Source organism: Lactuca virosa, chromosome 7 (genome assembly GCF_052849685.1).
Source record: "Lactuca virosa cultivar CGN04683 chromosome 7, Lactuca_virosa_CGN04683_v6, whole genome shotgun sequence".
Taxonomy (NCBI): domain Eukaryota; kingdom Viridiplantae; phylum Streptophyta; class Magnoliopsida; order Asterales; family Asteraceae; genus Lactuca; species Lactuca virosa.
This window is the reverse complement of record NC_136432.1, coordinates 75,366,907-75,380,987: the sequence shown is the minus strand read 5'-3', so window position 1 is coordinate 75,380,987 and position 14,081 is coordinate 75,366,907. Positions and strand designations below refer to the sequence as shown.

The window sequence follows — 14,081 nt, the reverse complement described above, 5'->3', positions numbered from 1 at the left end:
TTCTCTATTTTTGGATCAACATTTGACACATGTCTCCAACAATTGGTAAAAGTTTTGAAACGTTGCACGAGACAAACTTGGTTTTAAGTTGGGAGAAAAGTCATTTCATGGTTAAAGAAGGAGTTGTACTTGGGCATGTTGTTTCTGAATGAGGATTTGAAGTTGACCATGCCAAAGTACAACTCATTTCCTTACTACCACCTCCCACAAATGTCAAAGGCGTGAGATCTTTTCTTGGACATGCAGGTTTTTATAGACGATTCATCAAAAATTTTAGTGTGATTTCAAAACCTTTATGCAATTTGCTCTGTAAAGACGCACCATTTTCTTTTGATGAATCGTGTATGAAATCCTTTCAAAATCTAAAGGGACAACTTTCCCAAGCACCAATATTGCGATCACCTGATTGGTCACAACCTTTTGAAATCATGTGTGACGCAAGTGATTATGCGGTTGGTGCTGTATTGGGGCAACGGGTGAATAAAAAGCCCCTTGTAATCTCTTATGCTAGCAACACTTTTTCTGATATACAATTGAATTACACAACAACGGAAAAAGAGTTGTTAGCAGTTGTCTTTGCTTTAGACAAATTTCGCTCATATGTTTGGGGGTCAAAAGTCGTTGTTTTTACGGACCATAGTGCTTTGCGTCATCTCATGCAAAAGAAAGATGCAAAACCGAGGCTTATTAGATGGATATTGCTACTACAAGAATTTGACTTAGAAATTCAGGATAAGAAAGGAAGTGATAATGTAGTAGCTGATCACTTGTCCAGACTCCCCATTGATGTATCAAGCACTTTCAAGGAAGAAATTCGGGATACCTTTCCCGATGAACAATTATTGAACATCAATGGATTACCTTGGTTTGCTAATATTGTGAATTATTTGGCTACAGGAAAAATACCAGAGTATTGGACAAAGCAAAAGATGAAACATTTCATGGCACAAGCAAAACGGTTTATTTGGGACAATCCAGACTTATTCAAGATTGGACCAGATCAAATAATTCGGAGATGTGTCCCTGACCATGAAATTCAAGATTTATTGGCTCATTGTCACTCATACGCATGTGGAGGACATTTCAGTGCTCAAAAGACGGGTCACAGAGTTCTAGACACGGGTTTCTTCTGGCCAACAATTTTTCGTGATGCGCATGTGTTTGTTAAATCCTGTTTGAAATGCCAACAAGTTGGGGAGATCTCAAAAAGAGACCAAATGCCATTGAACCCCATCTTGGTTGTTGAAATATTTGATGTGTGGGGAATTGACTTTATGGGTCCTTTTCCAACTTCTTTCGGCAATATTTATATTTTAGTGGTTGTCGATTATGTCTCAAAGTGGATTGAAGTCGAGGCCACCAAAACAAATGATCACCATGTTGTTTGTAAGTTTGTCAAGAAAAATATTTTTGTGAGACATGGTATCCCTCGTGTGATCATCAATGATGGGGGGTCACATTTTAAAAACTTCAAATTTGGCAAACTACTCAAACAATATGGTGTGAATCATAGAATTGTCACACCTTACCACCCTCAAACAAGTGGTCAAGTGGAAGTGTCTAATCGACAGATCAAAGAAATTTTACAAAAAACCGTTAGACCTGACCGCAAAGATTGGTCACTTCGACTAGACGATGCGCTTTGGGCCTATCGGACTGCTTTCAAAACACCGATTGGCACAACCCCTTATAGACTTGTTTATGGAAAAGGATGTCACTTACCGGTTGAGTTAGCACATCGAGCATTGTGGGCCATCAAAGAAGTAAATTTGGAGTATGATCAAGCAGGAAAGGAACGAAAACTACAATTGAGTGAACTGGAAGAACTCCGGGATGAGGCATACAATAATGCTGTCACATATAAGTCCAAGATGAAAGCATTCCACGATGCAAAATTTAAGATCAAAACTTTTGGAAAAGGACAAAAAGTGTGGCTATTTAATTCACGATTAAAGCTTTTTCCCGGGAAATTGAAAAGCAAATGGTCAGGACCATATGAAGTAGTTGATGTCACACCTCACGGAGCGATTGAGATCAAAGATGAAAAAGGCAGTGAGTCATTCAAAGTAAACGGGCATCGTCTCAAGCCCTATATTTCATCCGCCACACGACATGAGGTACAAGTAGAACGGGTTGACTTTTTACAAGAACAACCCACTTACGTCATCTAGTTTTTGCTTCGAGGTAACACGTCTGGCTGAAGACGTTAAACTTAGCGCTACTTCGGGAGGCAACCCGAGAACTTTGTGGGTATGTTCACTGCAAACCCTCACGAGACTTCACTCGTCCACTAGGGTAACTTAGGGGTTTAAAAGGCTTGTTGCACATGCCAAGTGCAATCGCGATCCTCAGCGAAAATGATGGATTTATTTTATTATGTGTGTTTGTGGTTTATTTCATTTTATTGTTTTATTGTTTTCTTTTGTGTTTTACATCGAGGACGATGCAAAGTTTAAAGTTGGGGAGGTATACTTAAATGAGAAAAAGGCGACAAACCAAATATGCTGCAATTTTTGGTTTTGATCGAGCCCAAACAAGAAAAAAAATTCAACATTTTTCTCTTATTTTTGAAGATATAAAAGCCTCATCTACCAAGAACTATCAGGTGATCTCGATTCTTTGTTTGTTTTGTGTATTTTTTTTAATATAAATAAGAAATTATCCCAAAAAGGAAAGAATGTAATTGTGTTAGTATGTTAGTGTGCTTTTACCAAATTATAGCAGGAAACATAAAAAAAACATTTTGAAGCACCAATTAGTATTACTTGTATGGATATAGAAACAAACAATAGGATGCATAACAGTGAGAAAGTGGACCGTAACAGACTGATACATTTCATGCAGTAGATCAGCTTTCTAGAACTTGTTTTAACTCTATTTTAAGAATACTGAATATCAAAATGATAAAGGCAATTCATTTATTTTTATTTTTAGCCAATTAAGCCTTAAGCCTACCCATTTGTATTTAAAATCCCTTTTGTTAACCACTTTGAGCCTTAGCATGTTCGTTTCTTAAGCAGATTTAAGTCATATCCCAAACACTTTCCTACCATGTCTTTCGACTTTATAAGCAAAGTTTTATCATTTCCGTGTATGTATTTGTTATGTATATTGTTCATATTTTAGCGAGTCAAATAAATTGTGAAATTTCAGAAAATTTCTCTTGCTTGGTTCTAAAAAATTGGTTTAAAATATATATATATATATATATATATATATATATATATATATATATATATATATATATATATATATATATATATATAATTTGAAAAAGAAGACAGCTACCCCTTTATTTGAATGTTCTCTTTTTGTTTATGTAAGTATTTATAGTTTTATAAACTTAAGGTTAGATATCAAGAAATTAACGTTGTTCAACATTTTTAGAAAATCTAAGCCTAAGTTTAAAGTTGTATGATTTTTTATGTGTTATTTGTTATTTTTAGAAAATCAAAGTTTAGAAACAAATCTAAAGTTTGAGCTTCCATATTTTGATATATATATGTTGTGTTCAAAAAAAAATCAAAAAAAAATGTTAAAAATAAAAGTATAGCGTTAGTGAAGGTTAGTTAGAAATATTTTATATGTTTGTAAACGTTTGCAATTTTTTTTTTTCAAGTTGAGTCCATGTATATACACTTTGGGGTTTTGCTGTGCAAAAAAAAAGATTGAAAAAAATAAATAAATAAAAGAAAACCAGAACCAAGCATTTTAGTTTGAATAACTTTTGTGTTTTTGTTAATAATACAATTTTAATTTGAAATGACATATTAAAATAATGTTATGATTTTTAAGTTGAACATAATCCAAAAAGATTTTTGTCTTATCTAAACGTTTTGAGTCATTTTAGATAAGTTGTAGATGTTTTTAATGTTTGTATATAGTTGTATTGTATTTATCGAGTTGTAATAATTATCTTTGTTGTGCTCTTAAAATCTAAAAGACCCAAGTCACCAATCCAAAAACATCCCTACCCTACCCTTAGCCGAACATTACAACCTGAAAGTCCTTTTGATTGATATTTAAGTAGTCACTAAGTAGAGGTAGATCAAGCCTATGGTAAAGCGATATCTTTAAATCGACCTTGAGTGTAAACACGTCCCCACTTCAAAGAAAGAAATGTGACCTCATCCTAACATTTGTTGCTATATCTTGATCAGGTGGTATTGATTGGTGTTATTTAATTCTGTTATGGTTCCATGTGAAAACTAGTTTATAATTCATATCTTTAGTTTTCAAAAACATCAAAGAAGTTTTCTAGCACGCTAATCAATTACATTTGGATCTTTCTCGGGACGAGAACGAGATAAGTTGGGGAGGTTTGATCGGTATATTTTACATCACGCTTAATATACTATAATTTATGTAAAATAACCGATTTTATCTAAGAATGGTGCTACTTTGACATGTATTTGAATTATGTTTGTAGGTGGTAAATATGATGAAAATGGTACAAAAAGATGCAAAAAGAAATTCAAGGAATTACACGAAGAGAAATCAAGATTGAAAACAAAAGAATTAAAGATGTTCGGGTTTGGAAAGACGAGAAAACAAAATAAAAAAATGAAAAATTGTATTTTTAAAATAATTAAAATGATTTATTTAGGAAATAATAATTTTATTATTTTCTGAATAATTTAATTTAATTAAATGTATTTTTAATAAAATCAAAATAAAAATAATATATAAAAATCATGTTTTTAAAAATAAAAATAAAAAGAATTTAAATTAATTAATGAGGTTTAATTAAAATAAATTAGTGGGAAATAATTAATTATTTTCTAATTAATTTATAGTAATTAAATTCTTTCCAACAAAAACCAAATAATTCCATCTTTTTAATTCTTTTGAATTCTTTTTCATAAGATTTAGATTGGATCTTAGATCCAATCTAAAAGCTTAATATTCCTAGCTTTATTTCATTCTTTTTGGTATTTAATTTTCCAAAAATTCACTATAAATACCACCTCAAAATCACCATTTCAAACACACCTCTTACATTCTTACACACCCTCTTACACACTTATACACTCTTACATACTTCATATACCTCTTATACCAACATACTTTCATACCACCACTTTCTTTAGGAAATTTCTATATTTTTTTGGAAGCATTTTAGTCTTCCAAATTCTTTTCTTTTTCCAAAGAATTCAAGCCATCAAAGATTCAAGACTTTTCAAGATTCAAGATCAAGACATCAAGAATTCAAGAATACAAATATGAGTTTGTATAAGTCTACAATGCACGGCTAAATCCTCTCGTGATCGCAACCGGGAGTAGGTTTTAATTCTTACTTATTGTATTATTTTTGGGTGTGAACATTTGAATTTGTTGAATATTATTTGTGGATTTTTTTTTTTATGTTTTTAACATTATAAAATCGTTACACTTATTTTATTCATTTATCAATTAATTGTCCCAAGTTTAAAACAATTTTAAGTGATCTCCCCACCGTGCCAAATCATCCAATAGCGGTGTGTAGGACGGAGGGTGCGGTTACACTTATTTTCTATTTTGGACTTAGACTTTAATTGAATCGGCTATGAAAAATTAATAAAACTCATTTCTAATTCATATAATTATTAATTCTGAAACCGGAAGCGATCATTTTTTTTAGTTGAATTAAAATCATATTTTTTTTGTTTGTCATCATATTTATAAATCTCAAATTAATCATCATTTCTTTATCGTTAAATCAAAATAGTAACTAAACTATTAACCATAAGCTCCTCTGGATCCAACCCTTACTTACCACTCGCTAGATTAGTGGAAATAAGGTTTTATTTTTGACGCGACAACGACCGCTCGTCAGCAGGCCCTGAGTCTGCTAAATGGAAAGAGGCTATGGACAGCGAGATTCAGTCCATATATGACAATCAAGTTTGGAACTTGGGTGACAATGTACCGGGTCGTAAGACAGTCGGGTGCAAATGGATCTTCAAGAAGAAGACCGACATGGATGGGTGATATGGGCATATTTACTTATAAAATTCATGCATTATCTTAATACTTTATGTTGTTTTTGTCTCATTTAATGAACAAAAGGTGCTTAATTAGTTTAATATTTCATTTTCAGCAATAATGACATGCTCGGAAGGAAAAGGAAGCGGAACTAGTGATTGGAGGCTTGGATCTTGGATTTTGAAGAAAGAAGGATGTTGTTGGACAGTTTGACCCCTCGTCAGTGTTTTGGCCATAACTCATGAACCGTAACTCTGACTGACGAGATTCAAAATGTTCTGAAAATTAGACACAAATTCGGACGACTTTCGTGTTTTGAGAAAATGTTGATTCCAAATGGACTCGATGAGTTGGCCATCAACTCGACGAGTTGGTCAGAAGTTTCGCGATTCTAGACGCTGACTTGTCGTACATGGGATTTTAAGTGATGGACTCGCCGAGTCGATCACTGGACTCGCTGAGTCGCCCCTGTTTTCAGAATTTATATATTGAAACGCTTCTCATTCGAACCCTAACTAATGGGGGAAGCTATGGACGGTTTTTAGAGGCCAGAAAGGTTCTTAGAAGCTGTGGTTTTCGAGATTTCAACTTAGATTCCAATTTTGAGAAGATCAAAGGCAATTTAGGTTTACTCTTTACTTAATCTTTTGTTTAAACTATGTTTGCATCAATTGATTTCATATTTGAGTTACTTTCTGCTGTAATCATGAGTTAAAACTCATATCTTCTGTTTAGGGTAGATGAACTTATGACTATGTGTTGGTTTTGTGGTTGGATTAATTGAATTTGGTGATTTTTGTTTTGTTAAGCTTGTTAAAGAACCTTATGTGTTAATTACAACTATTTTCTGTTAATTAACCAGCATATTAAGTTGCATGAACATCTCTTAATTGCTAATATCATATGATTTGTGTGAAAACATTGTTATATGCCTAGGAATAGCGAACGTGAAACTAGGGTTAACTAGAAAATAGGAAAATTAATGTGTAAGCCTTTTGTGACGAACCATCAACAAGAGGTTAATTGAATTAGTAATTTGATTAGCTAATTACAAGTCTTACTTAACCCGAATCAATAAACTAGGAAACTTATTAGTTTAATCACTTGATCACTGCTTGAATTGATTTGTTTTCTAAGGATTAGTAATAGCGAACGTGAACCTAATCACATTAATTGGTAGCCAATAACAATTAATTCATTGCACTTGCCATAAAATCAACCATAGGAGTAAATGAATCGAACCTAAACAGACTTCTTCTCCATTATTGGATTTAGTTGATTGTTTATTTGCTTTAGCTGTTAGTTGCTTAGTTTGCGTGTTAGTTAATTGCTTAAGTTTCTAGTCTTGCAAAACTAGAGAAAACCCCATTTCTATTACTTGTTTTATTTAGATAATATTAGCATTTATTTTAATTATTTACCGTTCCCTGTGTTCGATACCCTACTTGCTTGAACTATATTACTAATCGATAGGTACACTGCCTTTCGTGTGTTTATTTTGTGTCTAAGTTCGTAGGATTAAAACTAGTTGGCTTTACACACATCAATGGGAAAGTGCACACTTATAAGGCGCGACTGGTTGCGAAGGGCTTCACCCAAACTCAGGGAGTTCACTATGATCAAATTTTCTCACCAGTAGCGAACATTAAGTCTATTAGGGTTATGCTAGCCATTGCTGTATTTCATGATTATGAAATATGGAAAATGGATGTCAAAACCGCTTTCTTTAATGGAAAGTTGGCTGAGGATGTTTACATGAGTCAGCCAGAGGGTTTTGTCAATGCAAAGTACCCTGATAAAGTGTGTAAGCTTGAGAAATCCATTTATGGATTGAAACAAGCATCTCGCAGCTGGAGTCTTTGTTTTGATGAGAATGTCAAAGAGTTTGGTTTTTCGAGAAGCGAGGATGAGTCCTGTGTATATGTCAGAGCTAGTGAGAGTATAGGCAGCTTTTTGGTACTGTATGTGGATGACATACTACTCATAGGAAATGACATCCCAACTTTGCAGGAGATTAAGTCCTGGCTTGGGAAGTGTTTCGCTATGAAGGACCTTGGAGAAGCTGCCTATATCCTAGGGATAAGGATATTGAGAGATAGGAGTAAAAGACTAATTGGACTTAGTCTGAGTACCTACCTGGACAAGGTGTTGAAAAGGTTCAACATGCAGAATTCCAAGAAAGGTGATTTACCGATCCAAAGCAATACCAAATTGAGTAAGGTTCAGAGTCCGAGTACAAAGGCTGAGATAGCTGAGATGAGTCGATTACCATATGCTTCTGCTGTTGGCTCGATCATGTATGCTATGACTTGTACCCGCCCTGATGTGGCCTTTGCTTTAAGCATGGTCTGCAGATATCAAGGGAACCCTGGCAAGGCTCACTGGACTGCGGTAAAGAATATTCTCAAGTACCTACGAAGGACTAAGGATTGGATCCTTACTCTTGGTGGGAGTGATGACTTGAGAGTAGTGGGGTATAGCGATGCCAGCTTTTAGACTGATAGGGATAATTTCCGCTCTCAGTCGGGCTGGGTCTTTACCATAAATGGAGGAGCAATTACTTGGAAATGTTCCAAGCAGGAGACAGTAGCTGATTCAACTTGCGAATCAAAGTACATAGAAGCAAGCGAAGCGGCGAAGGAGGCGATATGGCTGAAGAACTTCATTGGAGACCTTGGAGTTGTACCAGCTATAAAGGAGCCTATGGAGATTTTCTGTGACAGCAATAGTTTGGTTGCCTTAGCCAAGGAACCGATAGATCATGGCAGATCCAGACACACTGACAGAAAATATCACTTCATAAGACACAAGATAGAAGAAGGACTCCTCGTGGCAAAAAGGGTATCTTTAGAAGAGAAACCAGCAGATCCCCTCACGAAGGGACTGACTAGGGTTAAGCATTTACAGCATGCGAGGCACATCGGGCTGAAGGACGATATTAGTTTTACTGATTAGATAGCTATTTCTGAAACTTGTAAAATGTAATTGACATTGGATGATTAAATAAAAGTTGTTATTTGTTTATTAGTAAAGTGTTACTATCTTGTGTCAATCGCTTACCATTGTTTCAACTTTGCTTGTTTTGACTTCCAGAATAATTACTTTATTCAAACTCTCCACAGTCAATCATACTTTGGAAGTAGGTATGAATCAAGACTGTCATGAATTGGGCTTGTAGATGTCTAAGGTGTTTAGACGTAGCAAAAGTTGTTGCAACATTCATGAATTCTCATAAGTTCTGAGTATTGGATTAAACTCATGCTCACTTGTATCACTTCATGTAATTTATCTCGACTGATCGTGAGACGGTAATATCATATAAGTCTTCAAACCTAGATATATGAGTTGTTGACTATGAGTTGGTTGTACATTGATTGTACGAAAACGCATCAGTAACTTGATGTTATAAAACGTACCTTTGTGTATGATACAACAAGTAGTTAGTACAAGCATATGAGTCGAAGTTTATCTGTTCCTTTTAGTCCTGGGAGGATTAGACGCGATATATGGTCCCCTCGATGATTTTGTTTTGACCTATGTGTCGGGCCCGGTCAGAACCAAATTGATGTGTTCAGGTTACTTCTATGTCAACCAAATCGGAAATCGGGAAACAAACTGCTGGACAATAAGTACGACGTTGTTCCATGTATTTGTCCAGCTGATATCTTGAGAACAGAGGATTATATGATTACTTATCTAAAATGGCACTTCATAGTTCAACAGAGTTTTAAGAGCTACGATTGATGGTCGATTCCTGAAGTCATACTTGCAACTATAGTTATCAGACTTATCCAAGTGGGAGACTGTTGGATAAGGTGTCTAAGTCCATAACTATATTTGGTATGTACTTGACCCAACCCGGCATGGTCCATTTGGGTTGCACTTCACCGGAACAATTTATATGGATAGTCTTCTGAGAATAGTATATTTATGATTTATTAATATATTATAAGTTATAATATATTAATATGAAATCATATTATTTAATTAATATTGATCAAGAATTAATTTGGAATTAATTTAGTGATCAAAAAGAAAGTAATTAAATATGGATTCTTATATATATAGAATGGGCCAATGTTCATTTAGGATGGGCTAAGCTTGCATTGAAGTCCATGGATAGTCCATGGAGCATTTAACCCATGGATCCTATGGAAATGAAAGCTCATGGGTATTAGGGTTTACATGGATGTAACCCTAATCCATCATACTATATAAAGAGTTCTTTGGCACTTGAAATTGGCACTAGTGTCTGAGATAACAAAGGCGGGCCGATTTCAAGAGTGCATCATATTCTCTCAAAGTCTTCCAAGTTGTTTTGGTGATTTGTGATTCCATTTGAGGCATTCACATTATTGGTGCTAGGCTCTTGAAGCTCCAAGCAATCAACCACAAGAAAAGGTATGTTATCCTACTAGTTTTTATATTACATGTACCCCAATCACATGTTAGTTAGGATGAAATCTTGGAAAAAGAAAGTTTGCATGTATAATAGAGAAAACATAGATCCAAGGTTTCTAGGGTTGCATGCACACCATAGGAGTGTTAGAATGCACAAAACCCATCAACGTACGCATGGCGTACTCCTATCCTTTCAAAATTACGGTTTTGCCACTAGGGCTTCTCATGGCTACTCCTTCTATCACAGGGACCAAAATGACATAAATTAAAACCATAAGGATAAAATTTTGAAGTACCTGAATATCAGGGTGTTACATCTCTCCCCCACTTGAACTAGACTTCGTCCGTAAAGTCTGTTGTAGTGAACAACTCGGGATAATGCTCCTGCATCTCGGCCTCCGACTCCCAGGTCCACTTGGAGCCCCTCCGCTGCTCCCACCGTACCATTACCAAAGGTACTTCCTTGCTACGCAAAACATTTACCTTCCTTTCCAGGATAGCTACCGGCCTCTCAACATAGTTCAGGTGCTCATCAACATGAATATCATCCAATGAAACCACCGCATCCTCATCCAATACGCACTTTTGTAGCTACGAAACATAGAAAGTGTTATGAATCTGACTGAGCTCCTCAGGAAGATCCAATATATAAGCAGCCTTGCCAACCTTGGAGACCACTCGAAATGGCCCAATATACCGGGGACCCAATTTTCCCCTCTTCCTGAAGCGTATCACACCTTTCCAAGGTGAGACCTTCGGTAACACCATGTCGCCAACCTAAAACTCCAACTCGGATCGGCACCGGTCGGCATAGCTCTTCTGCCAACTCTGAGTAGTCTGAAATCTCTGTCTGATCTGCTGAAACATCTCTGTGGTCTGAAGGACCATCCCATAACCCTGTGACATACCTCGCCCTAACAAACCGGGGTACGGCATCTCTGCCCACACAAGAGCTCAAAAGGCGGAGCACCAATGTTGGAGTGATAACTGTTGTTGTAGGAGAACTTCGTAAGAGGTAGGTAGGAGTCCTAGCTCCCATAAAAATCGATAACACAGGCCCGCAACATATCCTCAAGGGTCTTTATCGTCCGCTCACTCTGGTCGTCGGTCTGCGGATGATAAGTTGAGCTGAAGTGCAACCTCGTGCCCATTTCCTCATGGAACTTCTGCCAGAAACGGGAGGTTAACCGAACATCGCGGTCTGAGACAATGGAGACCAGAATCCGATGGCGAGCAACGATCTCGCGAACATACTGTTGGGTTTTAGGTACTATAACACTCCTATGGTGCACATACAACCCTAATAGCTTTGGATCTAAGTTTTCTCTAGTTATACATGCAACAAAAATTTCCAAATCATGAAACCTACGACTAGCATACAATTTGACATATGAATCATATAAGTAAGTTAGAAAATTACCTCTTTGTTGTAGCTTGTAGGAATTGGTCTTTCAAAAGCCTAGCACCTCAAGTGTGATGCTTCAAATGTCTTATAACAAACCAGGAACAAGAGGAGGAATTTCAGAGAGAAGTAAGGAGATATAAAATCGGTTATGGTTCTCTTAGACTCATAGGGGGGCCGATTTTAGCAAGCTAGGGATCATATTTAAAATTTGGAATCCTAAATGTTTAAACTTGTAAACCTTAATTGACTTAGGCTTTTAATCTAATAAATTATTAGCCTTATGGACTAACTCTTCATGTATCCTCATAAAGATTTAGTCCATTTCTAATCAACATGGATCATTAGCCCAAACTATAAATATTACTGATTTACCTATTAGTCCCTGTAAATTTAATTAGTCTCTTTTGATCACTAAATTAATTCCAAATTAATTCTTGATCAATACTAATTAAATAATATGATTTCTCAATTAATATATTATACTTATAATATATTAATAAATCACAAATAACCTCTTTCTCAAATATACATCCTATCAAATTGTTCCAGAGTGTTACCACCCAAATGGACCATGTTGTATCGGGTCAAATACATACCAATTATAGTTATGGGCTTAGACACATAATGCAACAGTCTCCCACTTGGATAAGTCTAATAAATATAATTGCAAGTACAACTTCAAAACCCGATTGGCAATCGTAGCTCTCAAAAAGACCGTTGTCGAACTCTGATCTTATTAGTAACGTATCCATAAGATAAGGCATCATATATTCCTCCATTCTAGATATCGTATAAACCGAGACATGGATTATAATCATTCTCTCTGTTCATGTATTGTTTCCTGATTTCCGATTTATGACGACCGACTAATTAAACAACTCAAATCAGTCCAGGCTTGGCCAAGCGCTTAGGGTTGTCATCACTAAATCATCGAGGGGCCCACATATATCGCTTTTATCCCATATTGGGTAAAAGGAACGGATAAACTTCGACTCAAATGCTTGCTCTAGTTACTCATCAAATCACACATAATAATATGTTTTATAACACCAAGTTACTGGTGCGTTTACATATGTCAATGTGCAACCGACTTGTAAACTACAACTCACATGTATTGGTTTCAAGAATATAAGATATTATTGTCTCATGCTCATTCATGATAAAATCCATGAAGTGATTCAAATGAGCGTGGTTTTAGTCCAATACTCAAATCTTATTACAGGAGTACTCACGAATACTGCAGCAAACGTGTGCTATGTCTAAACACCTTTAGACAATCTACAGACCCATTCATGACAGTCTAGCTTCAATACCTACTTCCAAAGTATGATCGATTGTGGATAGTTTGAATAACCTAGTTATTCGGGAAGTCAAAACATGCAAAGTGAAACACAAGAATAATCGAATCCAATATGGTCTCAAAACTTTTGAATATAAATAAAACACCTTTTATTTAATCACCATATTGATTACACATTATTCATTGTATAATGTTTCGATTTATCAACTTTATACTTGAATTAAAACAATAGTTATCCCATTCTCCAAGCATACACACTATGTTTAACTATGGTCCTTTCTTTGTGAAATAGATCAATTGACAACATTTCAGTGATGCTCATTTCCAAATCCTTATCGTAAATGTAAGAATACCAAATTCTTGCCATTTGCTAAAATCTGTTAGATTCTAAACTTATATGCAATGATCCTCTTGTAATGACTATGCACAAAAGTCATAGAGACTTGGCAACAGACATTACAAAGTATTCCAATGGAGAGCAATTCCATGGAAACGAAGTCTCATATTCAAAGTACATTCCTTTGAACGTCCTTCTTGCATTAATTTTTCTAATCTTACATAGATTTTATTATTAACTTCCACTTATGGTAACATTTCCATATTCCCATTTTGACTATCACTTCTGAACAAGAGTTACCTCTTCTCAGCGTATGTCAATATGGTCCTTCTAAAATTTACACTATACTTCCAACTGTCCATGAGCAACCAATCTTTGGTAAACCTCAGATTGTCCTTGATAATTGTTTAACCATTTTAGTCATATCTCGTTCTAGTCCCTTTTCCCTCTTAATGCCCCCAGGCATTTGGAAAATTAGAACACATGAATATTATAGCATATGCAATCGATCCTATATCTGAAGCATATGGGACATGATTCATAATGTCTTACATAAATACATGATACTTGACCAATCTATTGCTATAATATTTCTATATATATAGAATTTCCCATGTTGAAATATTTCAACATGGTGTTTATATATATATACTCATGACTAAGTTTGATTAATA

General features: G+C 35.3%; 1 protein-coding gene across 1 annotated transcript; it reads left to right on the top strand.

The window, feature by feature from the left end:
• The first annotated feature begins 344 nt into the window (after positions 1-344).
• Positions 345-2,171, top strand: LOC145126785 (uncharacterized). Its single transcript, XM_079062085.1, has 3 exons — positions 345-510; positions 712-1,071; positions 1,318-2,171. The coding sequence occupies exons 1-3, from the start codon at positions 345-347 to the stop codon at positions 2,169-2,171; spliced, it is 1,380 nt and encodes a 459-aa protein (XP_078918211.1).
• Positions 2,172-14,081: the final 11,910 nt, after the last annotated feature.